At 42.3% G+C, this 15,895-nt stretch overlaps 1 protein-coding gene across 1 annotated transcript in view; it reads left to right on the forward strand.

The window, feature by feature from the left end:
* Positions 1–15,895, forward strand: part of GALNT12 (polypeptide N-acetylgalactosaminyltransferase 12) — a 396,917-nt gene that overhangs the window by 185,440 nt on the left and 195,582 nt on the right. The window contains 1 exon segment of the mRNA XM_029589963.1: positions 2–28. Coding sequence (XP_029445823.1) covers positions 2–28 — 27 coding nt within the window.

Here is a 15,895-nt window from a genome sequence, read left to right on the forward strand (position 1 = left end):
AGAAAATCTTGAATTCTCATTTAGGTGAGTGGCTCTCACTGGCAGCTATGAATGTGTATTATAATTTAACATTTGATTTTTGTTAAAACTTCTATTATCTAGGACAATTTTCAAACCATTTATGTGTGCAAGTAGTGATTTACATGCATAAATTAGCCATATGAAAATTGCCTTTTCTCAATGTGACTTACAATATACATACTTCTAACCACATTAAGAGGAGGCATTCGTGAGGGGGGCCGGTGATCAAGGGAGGAAATAGCATGCGTAGATTCCACTTTCAAATCTGCATACATAACTTTCTGTATAACACAAAAAAAAAAAGTACCCATAGAAAAAGAAGGCGCACTTGTCCATATGTACTTTAAATCCATGGCAAGTTTCAAAGAAAAAGTGAGTGCATATTTTTGCCTTTAAAATTGGGGCAAAATCTGTGGTTAAAATGTCTGTGGATTTTGTCCCAAAATGCATTGCTTCTTAATCATTTGGAAAATTATCCATTTTACCATCATTAAAAATGATACGGGTATATTTTAATATGAGGTGTATCATCCCTGCAGCTGGGCAAGAGTCCAAATGATTAAGTCCACGATGGGTTTTGTTGGTAGGATATTAAACCCCCTTCCGGTATAAAGATCTCAGTATTCAAAAAGCAATCTATTTTGGTAAGTTAGCTGGGGTAAGACTTACCTAGCTAATTTGCATAGTATATTCAGTACCATGGCTATGTTGCTGAAAGCCCTCCATTTGGTGCTACTTAGTTGGACAAGTTATATCTGGCTAAGTTAAACCTCTGTGGTAGATCTGACTTATCTGATTACATTAACAAGATAATTATGAGTATTGCTACTTTATCTGGCTAAGTTATCTGCCCTGATCCACTCATTGCTGCCCACAACTTAACCAGCTGCTGCTTAGCTGGAAAAGTCACTTTTCCGGCTAAGTGGCAGCTGCTGACTGTAGCTGGATATTTAGTGGCTGCCACTTAACCAGATAAGTCCTGACTTAATCCTACTAAGTAGTGTTTGAATATCTGGCTCAGTGTGAAAAGGAATGACCTTCAACTATGACTCAGATCTTACATTTGATTTTAGCATGGAAGCAGGGGTAGTGTAATTTGTGTTTGAGATGTGTGCTGCAGAACTCAAGCTCTGGAATTCATTGCTGGAGGATGTGGTTAAGGCAGTTAGTATAACTGTGTTTAAAAAGCTCTTTGGACAAGTTCCTGGAGAAGAAGTCCATAAACCTATTAACCAAGTAGACTTAAAGGTGAATTTTCAAATGTTACACCAAAATTAGCATATATGTGTGTATATCAATCACATCAAACATACATGTAGTAAGAAAGGATTTGTGAGCAAATATGCATGTGGGGGGAAAATAAAGGGAGTGGGCCAGGGGAGTTTGGGAGTGGGGCCAACTTTTTACCTGTGTTAAGTTGTATTTTATAAGAAATTTATAGATTTGGCAGCTTTACTCCGTTATATTTACAACCTGCTCTTTATCTGGGCATAAGTGATAGCAATGTCTTTAATTTGAAAAACTGACTGGGTGGCGGTATGGATGAACTAAAGAGCCAGGAGGGTCCTTGATGACCTGGAAAAGGACTGGGCAAACTAGTGGATTTATTTCATTTATTAAAATGTATTAATCACGTAACACAAGAAGGTCTAAGCGATTTACAATAAAATACTCATAAAAAACATAAATACAAATAAAGACAATAAAACAAACAATAACTATAAGAAACAAAGGAAGTCTAATGAAGCATAAAGAGGAAAGCTTGCTTTCAACAAAAAGCATTTTAAAAGAAGTCTAAATTTTTAAGACAGTCTTCAAGCTGAAGCTCCATGGATAACGAGTCCCAAAGGGTTGGTGCAGCAACTGAAAAAGCTGATTCCCTTGTAATGGTGAGACGGTAAAACTGTAATTTCTGTTCAAATCAGTCCAGATGTGTGGGTATGCTCCTCTACCAGCAGATGGAGACAGAGAAGAAAAGCTTTACTGATACTGCACTATTTATGCTAGCATGCCACCTGCAATCTCTCAATAAGTCTGTCTCCAGCAGATGGTAGAGGTGTAAAATATGCAGTCTGGAATTTGCAAAATAAATAGATAAAAACATTTGCATACTCTCTTGGGGTGTTAGGCTGCAAGAGAGATCTCCCAGGCTGAGTGACTGAGCAGGATTTGAGGACTCCAGCTTGACTCAGCATGACAACAATGGGAACATGGATAGCCAGTGGTCTGGCTCCCTTCTTATCTTCCATGTGGCCTGCTCTCCTCCCTACCGGGCTACTATCAGCGAAAGGGGAAGTAATACCTTCTTTACTTTTCGAGTTTGCCAGCCTAATGTTGATGGGGGGTGGGGGGTGGGTGGAAGGAAGACAGAGGAGATTGTGTGCAGGTGAGGCAAGGGTTGACCACCTGGGAGAAGGATTTGCTTGGCTCAGTGAGCCCAGCGGATAAGCAGAGAGTGTGCATTATTGCACCTTAGTATAGCTGTAGCAGCAGGACTCCGGCACAGGTTGCCGCGGGACGTGCTGGAAACGCTCAAGTGGCTGTGTGCATAGTAGCCGAGCCAGGGAGGGCGAGTGTCGGCTAAGCATGCAAAAATGATGCCGTTCTTGTAGAGGATGCAAGGTGTTCTGAATGGACTTTCTCTGGCATGGTAAGACAAGCAGGTAAGGTAGTTCTATAGTGACTGCACCGGGGGAAATAATAATTAAAAAAAAACAAAAACCAACAAACCCAACTTGAGCGGCTGTTACAAGTGAGGCTCCATTCTCCTTCAGTGCAGCAATGGCGGCCATTTTAGCGTTGGCTCCCTCGTTGCAGGAAGTCTCTGGGGGGGGGGGCGGTCTGCTTCTCCCCCCATACTATCCCCTGCTGTGCCTGATCAGGATGTGGTCCAAGAGTACTCAAGGAGTGAGGAAGAGTCTCCGGGGAAAGAGTCGGTCTCAGAGCAACTTTTTTCCACAGAAGGTACAAAGTTTTCCTGGCAAGGAGGTGCTCAGCTGGGAAGCAGGCCAGTCCTCCACAGCGTGCCAGGTGTAAAGAGAGGGTCTCCTGGGGGAGGGCTGAAAAGTGGGAGTGTAGATCCCGGTACAGGGATTGCGCTCCTCTGGTGCAGTGGAGTCGTCGAATGGATCTGAAATGGATGGGAGTCCGTTATCAGAACCTCCGGGGGATGTTGATTGGAATGAGGATCCTCTGGGCCTAAGGAGATCCCATTGGGGAAGATAATCCCAGAGTGGTCTGGCACTTTTGGAAGGAAGAACCCCTTCCCTTGATTGCCCAGGTTTTATAGGAGCTGGGGATCAAGGTATTATGGGATGAGTCTGATCACGAGAGCATAAACCAAGTCGTGGAAGAGCTTCGTGGTCCAGCGACAGCTTTTCTGTTCTTCCAGTCAGTAAAAAGATGGTTGTCCAGGGGTGGCATACTTTGGAGGCTGGTTTGAAAGTTGGCAGGGCTATGGCGTGGCTATACCCACTGCCAAAGGACACTCTGGAGCAGTGGTTCTCAATCCTGTCCTGGGGACCCCCCCCAGCCAGTCGGGTTTTCAGGATATCCACAATGAATATGCATGAAAGAAAATTTACATACACTGCCTCCATAACATGCAAATTTTCTCTCATGCATATTCATTGTGGATAGCCTGAAAACCTGACTGGCTGGGGGGGGTCCCCAGGACAGGGTTGAGAACCACTACTCTGGAGCTGTTGCAGCTTCCCAAGCTGGATACTTCTTTTTCAGCAGTGACTAAAGGAACTATCATCCCAGTGGCGAGAGCAGCTGCGCTGAAGATTGCGCAGGACCGGAAGTTGAAGTTCAGCTCAAGATGTTTGAGGTATCTTCTTTGGGCATCAGGGCTACTTGATTACAATATTCAGTTGTTATTGATATGTGTGATATGTGCCTTAGATTAGTTGAGGATTTTATAATATGTAGTTTTGAAAATAATTTTTTGTAAGATCAATTTTCTCTTTATATTTATTTAAGTAAATGAAATATGCAGTTGGTTGTTTTCTTTTGTTTTTTTTTTGTTGTTGTTGTTGAGAGGGATGATTACAACACTGGTGCTCAAGGCATTTAAGATGTTTTTTCAAGTTGCATAAATTGGATATATCCAAAGGGGCATTATGCTGGCGCTTTACATAAATGATTTTTTCAGGAGCAATTTGGATTAGCAGTGATGTGGTTTGTTCCCAGTCATCAATTTCTTGTTCAATATCATAAGCCACAACTTTGCAAACTGTGGGGAGCTATAACCTTTTTAAATTGATTGTTTTTCACTTGAATTGTGATTTATGCTTAGTATTTCACTAAAAATTGTCCGTTTTTTTGAAAATTTTATCAGAGGGGCAAGAATTCCAGTCCCCCCTCCCCCCCTTAACCAAATGAATTTCAGAAAATTTGTTTCATTAACTTTAGAGATGAAGGTAAAAAAACCCAATATAAGTACTTTAATGTTTTTTTATCTTTATGTAGCTTAAAAAATAGGTGAATTTTCAAAGGCTTTACGCATATAAATCTAATATACTATCTTAGCCATTTTCAAAAGCCATTTATTTGCATTAAGTGCACTTAACACGGGTAAAACCTATCAACAATTCAGTGGCGTATATTATACCAATTTTCAAAAGCCCACTTAACACAGGTAAAGTACATTTACACATGTAAAACCTAGTTTTAAATGTTTACATGCTTTTGGAAATCAGGCCCTAAGAGAGCAATATTCAAAACTCTTTCCTCAACTAAAAAAAAACAAATGTACCCTTGGAAGTGCAGTCATTGAATATTGCCCACCTTTCTCTTGGTAGAATATTGTGCATCATTTAACAGCAGACTCTAGATAGAACTTTCTCTTGTTAGGAAAGGAAAAACAAGTTAGGGCTTTTCAACCTGGAGAAGAAATGGCTGAAAGATATAATAGAGGTCTATAAAATCATGAGTGTGCTGGAACAGAGAAATAGGGAATAGTTGTTTACTCTTTCCAATAATATTACGACTAGGTAACAATCCATGAAGCTAATAAATAGTACATTTTAAAACAAAATAGAGTCTTTTTTAAGTCAGCCTACAGTTAAACTGTGGAATTTGCCAGAGGATGTGGTGAATGCTGTTAGCGTAGCTGGATTTAAAAAGGGTCTAGAAAAGTTCCTGGAGGAAAAGTCCATAAATCATTATAGCCATGTGGATTTGGGGAAACTCCTGTTTAACCCTGGTTAGGAGCAAGGATGATTGGATCTATTACTTTATAAATAAATAATAAATAGGCTTTTCTTTGCCGACATTCGTAAGGCACATCATGCCGGCTTACATTGAACTTTGAATCCTATCAGGTACATGTGACCTGGATTGGCCATGTCTGAGACAGGACTAGACTTGATGGACCTTTAGTCTGACCCAGTATGGTATTTTTTTTATTTTCATATGATATTCTCAAGGGTGCATAAGTTTGATTACGTAAATCTGTGCACATTCTTTCCAAACAAAAAGCTAGCTGCAGAGAAAGCAGACACAATCTCTGGGATAACTTTTTCAAGTAGGCAATGAGCAAAGTCCTTTCGTGGATTACAAACTGGCTAAAAGACAGGAAACAGAGTAGGACAATTTTCTCAGTGGATGGGAATGGGCAGTGGAGTGCCTGAAGGATCTGTATTGGGACCCTTACTTTTCAATATATTTATAAATGATCTGGAAAGAAATACGACGAGTGAGGTAATCAAATTTGCAGATGATGTTCAGAGTAGTTAAATCACAAGCAGATTGTGATAAATTGCAGGAAGACCTTGTGAGACTGGAAAATTGGGCATCGAAATGGCAGATGAAATTTAATGTAGATAAGTGCAAGGTGATGCATATTGGGAAAAATAACCCATGCTATAGTTACACAATGTTAGGTTCCATATTAGGTGCTACCACCCAAGAAAGAGATCTAGGCATCACAGTGGATAACACATTGAAATTGTCAGTTCAGTGTGCTGCGGCAGTCAAAAAAGCAAACAGAATATTGGGAATTATTAGAAAGGGAATGGTGAATAAAACGGAAAATGTTATAATGCCTCTGTAAATGTTATAATGCCGTCGTATTTCTCCATGGTGAGACCGCACCTTGAATACTGTGTACAATTCTGGTCGCCACATCTCAAAAAAGATATTATTGCGATGGAGAAGGTACAGAGAAGGGCGACCAAAATGATAAGGCGAATGGAACAGCTCCTCTATGAGGAAAGACTAAAGAGGTTAGGACTCTTCAGCTTGGAGAAGAGACACCTGAGGGGGGATATGATAGGTGTTTTAAAATCATGAGAGGTCTAGAACGGGTAGATGTGAATCGGTTATTTACTCTTTCAGATAATAGACTAGGGGGCACTCCATAAAGTTAGCATGTGGCACATTTAAAACTAATCGGATAAAGTTCATTTTCACTCAACGCACAATTAAACTCTGGAATTTGTTGGCAGAGGATGTGGTTAGTGCAAGTATAGCTGTGTTTAAAAAAAGGATTGGATAAGTTCTTGGAGGAGAAGTCCATTACCTGCTATTAATTAAGTTCACGTGGAAAATAGCCACTGCTATTACTAGCAACAGTAACATGGAACAGACTTAGTTTTTGGGTACTTGCCAGTTTCTTATGTCCTGGATTGGCCACTGTTGGAAACAGGATGCTGGGCTTTATGAACCCTTGGGTCTGACCCAGTACTTTATTATTGGTGCAAACTCAGAAGATAAAAGTACCCATGGAGTCTGCACCAATGCAAGCACTTTTGATTATAACACATTGCATAAAACATTCAAGGTCAATACAAGGTCTAATTAAGGGGGTCACTTATCAAATCGCATTATGGCATTTTCGCATGCATTAAGCGCATTTGATAGCACCATAATGCTTTGTGCGATGCAAATCTGAAAAAGAGGAGGCGTTAGGGGTGGGAGTGGGCTGGGCTCACAGTTTTGCAAAGCCCTATTGCATGGCTGTAATGCTGATTTTAGCATTAGGCTATGTGATAGGTTGCATTAGGGCTTTATTGCACATTGTGATGTTTTTGCCCATGCTGGTTTTAGTAGTTTTGAAGCTCGTGGAGAGCCAGCCTAGCTATCAGGGCCTGTGAGAGAGAGAGCGAGACGCCATAATGCCCTCACACTAGATAGGTATTTATATCTCTATGGGAAGCCCACCTAGTAACTCGAGGTGAGGTTTAGGTATTAGTGTAGGGGTTAGGGGCCACTTTGACATTCAAAGTGAGACGTACGAACAGCACAGTGCTTCTCTTGTGAAAATTTGATGTCCTTCGGAGTGAGGAAACTCAGCCAAAGGTGAGATTTTTGCACTGTTCTCTCAACCTAGCTTGATGTTACCGAGGTAGAGAGTCCATCAAGCCCCTTTTCCTATCGCATGCGATATTTAGTGCATTTTGATAAATTCAGGCCTAAATTATTTGGGTTTTCCAGAAATGTGAATTTCAAGGTTTTGATTTCTGTTCACATGTATTAAATTATATTTAGTAAAATCAAAAATAATTTCTAATATTGAAATAGAAATTTATCTTGTTCCATGTTTCAAAATATCAATAAAATGTTAAAAGAAAAAAATTGTGTTATCACTTTGTGGGAAAAAAGTTATCATTGAGCTGTATTGTTGTAACAAGAAAGTGATTTTATTGGTAGTACTGACTAGGGCAGGGGTGAACAAACTCTTTGAGCCACAACCCCTCTTCCATTCATGCAGTTGTTTGGGGCCCTCCAAGATGGATTGCGTCATATATATATATATATATATATATATATATATATATATATATACACACACACACATACATATATACATATATATATACATGCTTGTGAAAACTGCCTATTGTTGCTTGGATTGTCTGATTCATAACAGCTGTAAATTTTAAAATCGCACAAAAGTGAAAATTATTTTGTAAAGTAATTAACAGAAAGCATATTAGACACTTAGGAAACCTCTTTATTAGCTACATTGAGAGTATATTTAATATCTCTCGTTGCCTAACTGTAGAGCAAACTAAATAGTTGTTTTGGAGGAAGATTAAAAGCACCAGTTCCAGTACAGATATATGGGGCACTGCACCATTTACTGACCTCTATTGAGAGAACTGACCAGTTACTTATTCTCTGTTTCCTGTTTAACAATTGACAGTTCAACACAGTGGTGTAGCCAGGGATGGACATAGTGAGTCATGGCCTACTTACTTACGGCCCAGGCTCACGCAATAAGGGCTGCCCAATGTCAGAGGAAGATGCCTGCAGGATGGCCACGGTAGTTCCCATCCCATGGTGGCCAAAGAGGGAGAGTGCTTCCATGAGACTGCATCCCGCGATGGCAGAAGTTGTCTGGTGCCTGAAGAAGATGCCATGTGTGAGAGTAGGAGCCTGTATGTGTGTGAGACTAGGAGTGCCAGCATGCATCTGTCTGTTGGAGCCTGAGAAGACTGGGCTTTGCAGACAAGCTTATTAGCGAAAAGTACCCAGCATTGCTTAGGTTGTCTGGTTCATAACTGATATACGTATTCAAAAACAAACAAAATTGGAAATCATAAGATTTGCCATACTAGTCAGACCAAAGATCCATCAATCCCAGTATCCTGTTTCCAGCAGTGGCCAGTCCAGATCACAAGTATTTGGCAGGATCCCAAGATGCAGATTCCAAGCTGCTTGTCCCAGAGATAAGCAGTAATTATTAGGAAGGGAATGGTGAATAAAATGGAAAATGTCATAATGCCCTCTGTATTGCTCCATGATGAAACTGCACCTTGGTCACCGCATTTCAAAAAAGATATAGTTGCACTGGAGAAGGTACAGAGAAGGGCGACAAAAATGATAAAAGGGATGGAACATCTCCCCTATCAGGAAAGGCTACAGAGGTTAGGGCTGTTCAGCTTGGAGAAGAGACAGCTGATGGGGGATATGATAGAGGTCTTTAAAATCATGGGAGGTCTAGAAACGGGTAAATGTGAATCGGTTATTTACTCTTTCGGATAATAGGACTAGGGTTCATCCACCTGTTAGGGGTGTATGGACTGACTGATGGTGCCCATAGCAAAGAAGCCTAAGCGCCTTGCCCTTTGTATTGCATGTTATATTTGGGCATCCCAACCTGGCATTCCTTCTAATTTGTGTCCGCATTGTTTGGAGGCTCGAGGAGAATTGCCTCCATCTGATTTTACTAAGCCAAATTCGTCCCAGCCTGGTGCAGGAATAGAAAAAAAGCTGCTAGAGGTGTTGCCTGATTTTGGGGCTCTCCTAACTGGTTCATCAGTCAGGAAAGGTAGTTCAATGGGCACAAGTCAGACGCCCTCTGGTTTTGGCATGGATCTATCTGCCTTTAATTGGGTAGAATTTTTTCAAGGACTGCAGTCCTTTCTTCAGGTGCAATCCTCTGTCCCAGCCAATCTTAATAGGTCAGGATCACAGGCTGTGAATTCCCGCACACCTGGTGCTGCAGGTAAGCATTAGAGTACGCTTAGATCTGCTGCGGGTCTCCCAGATAGGGAGCCAGATGGCACGGATGATGAAGCCAATCCTTCCTTCCTGGAGGTTGGGTAATTCCTCTGGGATTGGAGCCGTATAGAACAATGTTGCGTTTCTTTCATAGAGATGAATTACTAGCTCTGATTTCCCAGACATTGAAGTTGCTGGGAGTACTGGGGACTGAATCCATGTCTGAGCCAAATCAGATTCCATTTTTATTTCTTTGCATATAGCCTCTTGTTTCTTTTTTATTATGGAGGCCATTCAAGAATTGATTGATCTTGAATGGTGGGGGGCCCTGGAAGCTAATTTAAAAGGGGACGAGTCTTGGAAGGTCTGTACCCCCTGGATCCAGCTATGTGAGAGCAATTGCACTTTCCGAAGATGGATACGCTTTTGTGTGCCGTTCTGGGTCCACCTATCCATATGCTGAGAGAGGAGAAATTACTATTTACAAAAGGGGTATTTCTCTTTTTCTTTTTCTACACCACTCTTTTGTCTTGCTCCCTCGGATTCTGCTCCCCAGACATCCTCCACATAGGTACACCTCTGTTCCAATTGGTGTATCGTTTGGGAGTGGGGATACCCGATTAACGGTAAACTACTTCTGAGTCATCTTACCATGGATTATCCCCTGATCAAGCCGCCTCTATTTTCACTAGTCACGGAACGGAACCTATATTTCGTGCTTTATAAGTCTCATACGTTCTCCGTTCAAGCCTTTCCATTCCTTTCATTTCACAGTTTGATATGGGAAATTCTTTCCCTCATAAATGTAATTTCTGCTAACAGGGTCAGTGAATTACATGCCTTGTTACATACTCATCCGACCCTGCATTCCTCTGTGACCGAGTGGTTTTATGTATTCAACTTCATATCTTTCTTAAGGTAGACGTTCCATCTCACCTTACTCAGAATATACTCTGCCCATTTTTCCCAACACCTCTCTCTCACCAAAGCGAGAGGGTTTTTTTCCACTTCTTGGACAGTAATAGTGCACTTGCATTCCATCTAGATCGCACTACATTCCATAGGAATTCCACCTAACTCTTTCCTTCTGTGGCAAGAGTCAAGCTGCGAGTTCCAGTGGGCAAACAGACCTATTCCTCCTAATTGACGGTTTGCATCTCTTTTTCCTACCAACAAGCAGCCATTTCCCTACAACACTGTGTGTAACCACACTCTGTTGTGTCCGTCCCAGCCTCAATAGCTTCCCCTCGGCCGCTGCTCCTTGTTCATATTTATCAGACTGCAACCTGGAGTTCTCTCCATACTTTTGCAGCCCATTATTGCTTAGATACGACTAGCCGGCATGCTCCATGTTTGGCCAGTCCGTCTACTCTTATTCTTTTTGGTTTAACTACCCAACATCCTTCCACCAACCCGTTAAGGGTTTCAGGATGCCCTCCGTTCCAAATTCCACACCCGTCATTGCGCCTTTCGCGCGTCTTGGGTGCATTTGGTGCACTCTCGGGCATCCTCAGCTCGGTACTCACCCATATGTGAGGACTACCATCCTGCTTGTCCTATGAGAAACCAAGTGTTGCTTACCTGTAACAGGTGTTCTCACAGGACAGCAGGATGTTATTCCTCACGAAACCCACCCGCCACCCCGAGGAGTTGGCTGTATACGTTTTTACTTTTATTTTAGTTTCGCTTGCGCTTTTAGCTAAAGACTAGACTGAGGGAGACACCTGTGGCTCACAGGGATAATTGCAGGCTGAGCATGCTCAGTGCACTCAGTGTGCCAGTGTCAGTCAAAGCTTTGTAGAAACTTTGACAGAAAGGTTTTCCGTACAGGGCTCCATCCTGTGATGTCACCCATATGTGAGGACTACCATCCTGCTGTCCTGTGAGAACACCTGTTACAGGTAAGCAACACTTGCTTTCTCAGAGGACAGCAGGATGGTAGTCCTCATGACACCTGCCCACCACCCCGCAGAGTTGGGTTTTTCCTATTTTTTTATTTTAATCATTCTTTATTACAAGACTGAAGAGGGGACCCCATGTGGATGCGTGGTGTAAGGCATGCTGGGCATGCTCAGTGTGCCTAGTAAAAGTTCTAGAAACTTTGACATGAGTTTTCTGCATCGGAACTCCATCTGATGAAGTCACCTCTATGAGAGGACTAACATCCTGCTGCCCTCCGAGAACACCTGTTACAGGTAAGCAACTCTGCTTTCTGTTTATTGTGCTAAAACATTTTGACCTGCTCATGTTTGTTTACAAAATATTTGCTGTTGCAAAACAAAAATTATATAAAAAAAATATGCTCTGTGAGGACTTCGGTTGGCCATAAAACATTCCTAGCTTGGATCGATGAGAGAGAACTATGTATGGCCCTTAGTTTCTTTTTCCTGTTTAGAAAATACAGAGCTTGGTTTTTACTACGTAAGAACATAACATAAGAACATAAGATATGCTCATCTGGATCAGACCAAGGTTCCATCAAGCTAGTATCTGTTTCCAACAGTGTCCAATCCAAGTCACAAGTACCTAAAAAGTACCCAAACATTAAATAGGTTCCATGCTACTATTGCCTGTAACAAGCAGTAGCTATTCTCTATTGGTTAATAGCAATTTATGGACTTCTCTTCCAGGAACTTATCCAAACCTTTTTTTAAACCCAGCTAAACTAACTGCTTTAGCCACATCCTCTGGCAATGAATTCCAGAGCTTAATTATGCATTGAGTGAAAAAGAATGTTCTCAGATTCGTTTTAAATGTGCTGCTTCCTAACTTCATGGAGTGCCCCCTAGTCCTTGTAATATTTGAAAGAGTAAATAACCATTTCATGTGTACCCGATCAAGACCTTTCATGATTCTCTAGAGCTCTCATATATCTCCCCTCAGCCATCTCTTCTCCAAGCTGAACAGCCCTAACCTCTTTAGCCTTTCCTCATTGGGGAGCTGTTCCATGCCTCTCTACTTTCTCTAGTGCAACTGTCTTTTTTGAGATGCGGTGACCAGAATTGCACACACTATTCTAGCTGCAGTCTAACCATAAAGCAATACAGAGGCATCTTCTTATGTTTTAGTTGCTATTCCCTTCCTAATAATTCCTAACATTGTTTGCTTTTTTGACCACTACAGCACTCTGAGCCTACAATTTCAGTATAATATGTGATGCCCAGTTCCTTTTCCTGGGTGGTAAGTCCTAATTTGGAATCTAACATAGTGTAACTACAGCATGGGTTATGTTTCCCTATATACCTCACCTTGCATTTGTCCACATTATATTTAATGTGCTGTATGGATGCCCAATTTGCCAGTCTCACAAGGTCCTCCTGCAATCTGTCACAATCCGTTTAAGATTTTACTACTCTGAATACTTTTGTCATCTGTAAATTTGATCATCTCACTCATCATAATACTAATCACTAGGGATAATCCCAGCATTAGCTTTGAAAATGATTTTAATGCTGATTTTGAAATATAGAGGACAGGGTGATGTTATATTTGCTTCTCTGGTCTGCTCCCTGAAAAAAGTGTATTAGGGTGATTATGATAGTTACCTTCAACCCATGGTAGTATCTTGGAAATTGATTTCAACAGGAAGGCTGACCCAGCAAGCTGTTTTACAGTTGAAAGAGATTTCTTGGGGTCACATGGGGTGATGTGCTAGGGAAGACGCATTCTCCCTTAGCTCCAGGTGCCACAGCCATAAATCTACCTACATCGACTCTCATTACCGGCGATACGGAGTGCTAGTGGCCGGATTGTTGCTGGTGAATGTCGATTGTCCATTTTATGAATAAATTGCCGCAATTTATGGCCTCCAGAGGAGGAAAACGGGACAGAGAAAAAGGGAAGGCCGTGGATCCTAAGATGGCGGAGGGAGCGGGAGAAACGGGATCTCCACTCTCTGCCCCGCTTACAGTGGAAATTTTGCAGGCCACTTTGGAGAGCACACTGGACACAAAACTGGCGGGGATCACTCAACTTGTGGAGGTAAAATCATCGCTGTCCGAAATCGGCCTGAGACTCGAGACTTTGGAAGGGAGAATCGTCGGGGTGGAGGAGGGGCTGACAGAGAAGAACGACAAGGTTGGCACCCAAGACAAAGCATTGCAGGAGTGCCAACAAAAATTTGACGACCTCGAGAATCGCCTGCGGAAAGATAATTTGAGATTTCTGGGGCTACCAGACAAGTGGATGATAAGGGCCTTGTGTCTTTTTTGGAGGAGTGGCTGTGGGCCTAGCGGACATGCGGGGCGACTTTAAAATTGAAAGGGCGCACAGATTGGGGATCTGGTGACCCTCGGATTTAAGGCTACAAACTGCAATCGCGAAAATTTTAAATTCAGTGATTAAACAAATTTGCAGATGACACAAAATTGTTCAGAGTAGTTAAATCACAAGCAGATTGTGATAAATTGCAGGAAGACCTTGTGAGACTGGAAAATTGGGCATCCAAATGGCAGATGAAATTTAATGTGGATAAGTGCAAGGTGATGCATATAGGGAAAAATAACCCATGCTATAATTACACAATGTTGGGTTCCATATTAGGTGCTACAACCCAAGAAAGAGATCTAGGTGTCATAGTGGATAACACATTGAAATCGTCTGTACAGTGTGCTGTGGCAGTCAAAAAAGCAAACAGAATGTTGGGAATTATTAGAAAAGGAATGGTGAATAAAACGGAAAATGTCATAATGCCTCTGTATCGCTCCATGGTGAGACCGCACCTTGAATATTGTGTACAATTCTGGTCGCCGCATCTCAAAAAACATATAATTGCGATGGAGAAGGTACAGAGAAGGGCTACCAAAATGATAAGGGGAATGGAACAACTCCCCTATGAGGAAAGACTAAAGAGGTTAGGACTTTTCAGCTTGGAGAAGAGACGACTGAGGGGGGATATGATAGAGGTGTTTAAAATCATGAGAGGTCTAGAACGGGTAGATGTGAATCGGTTATTTACTCTTTCGGATAGTAGAAAGACTAGGGGTACTCCATGAAGTTAGCATGGGGCACATTTAAAACTAATCGGAGAAAGTTCTTTTTTACTCAACGCACAATTAAACTCTGGAATTTGTTGCCAGAGAATGTGGTTAGTGCAGTTAGTATAGCTGTGTTTAAAAAAGGATTGGATAAGTTCTTGGAGGAGAAGTCCATAACCTGCTATTAAGTTCACTTAGAGAATAGCCACTGCCATTAGCAATGGTTACATGGAATAGACTTAATTTTTGGGTACTTGCCAGGTTCTTATGGCCTGGATTGGCCACTGTTGGAAACAGGATGCTGGGCTTGATGGACCCTTGGTCTGACCCAGTATGGCATTTTCTTATGTTCTTATGGCTGGCATACAGGAAAAACCCAGAGCTAACTTACAACGGACACCGAATCCGGATTACCCAGTATTCGGCCCAAGTGTCCCAGCAGCGCAAACAGTTTTCCCCGGTCTGTTCAAAACTATTTGAATACAAGATACGTTTCACTTTTCAATTCCCTGCAACGTTGAAAATATGGCAGGATGACAAAACCTACACTTTTAAGGCCCTGGAGGAGGCTCTGAAGTTTTTGCAAACCAGACTGTGTGGTACCACCTCTTCCCCATGATGGGGCTTTGCTTCTAGTCCTGCCTACATGTGACTGGCCTTTGAAAGAGGCACCTACACCACTCCTTTGAATCCCAGCTTTTGCAGCTCTGGTGCTAGGCTGTTACAGTATGGTGTACTCCGGATTTTTCTATCTACAGGTACAGCTAGCCTAACTGGAATGGGCTTTAGCTCGGGCTGGATCCCATTGAATCCCCTATGGCCTGCTTCTCACAGGACTTTTTCGCTTGGTTGTGGGACGGGCAGAGGGATCAGAGTGGCACACGCAGGAGCGCATTGCTGAGACGGTTCTGTGGTGTCGGATTGAACTGGTCAACCAGAGAGAACCTGGGTCTGTGGAACCCAAGCACAAGGACACAGACCCTCTCGATCGGAACCACATCCGATCGCATACTTTCCTTACCATGGTTGGGGGTACGAGGGGGGGAGGAGGATGAGGGGAGGGATTGAGGTAAGGGATGCTTCTGTTGGGGAATGTTACCGGCATGGGTAATATTCTGTATGTTTTGGGTTGCAGGGATGAATGTGAGCGTGAATGGACGGATGCATGGGAAGCACAAAAACCAGGGTCATTTCAAAGGCTCTTTCTTAGCTTATGGGCGTTTACAGGTGGTGATGGGGGGGGGGGGGCAGCTGGGACCCCCTTCCCTGGGGGAGGTACTTGGTTACCGACAGGTGTTATGTTAACGTTCTTCTACTCTTATGGTTAAGTTGATCTCTTGGAACATACACGAACTGGGTTCACCCATCAAGAGAGAGAGAGTTTTATCACATTTAAAAAGATTACATGGTGACATAGTTTGCATTCAGGAAACACATCTAAATGC

Source organism: Rhinatrema bivittatum, chromosome 2 (assembly GCF_901001135.1).
Source record: "Rhinatrema bivittatum chromosome 2, aRhiBiv1.1, whole genome shotgun sequence".
NCBI lineage: Eukaryota > Metazoa > Chordata > Amphibia > Gymnophiona > Rhinatrematidae > Rhinatrema > Rhinatrema bivittatum.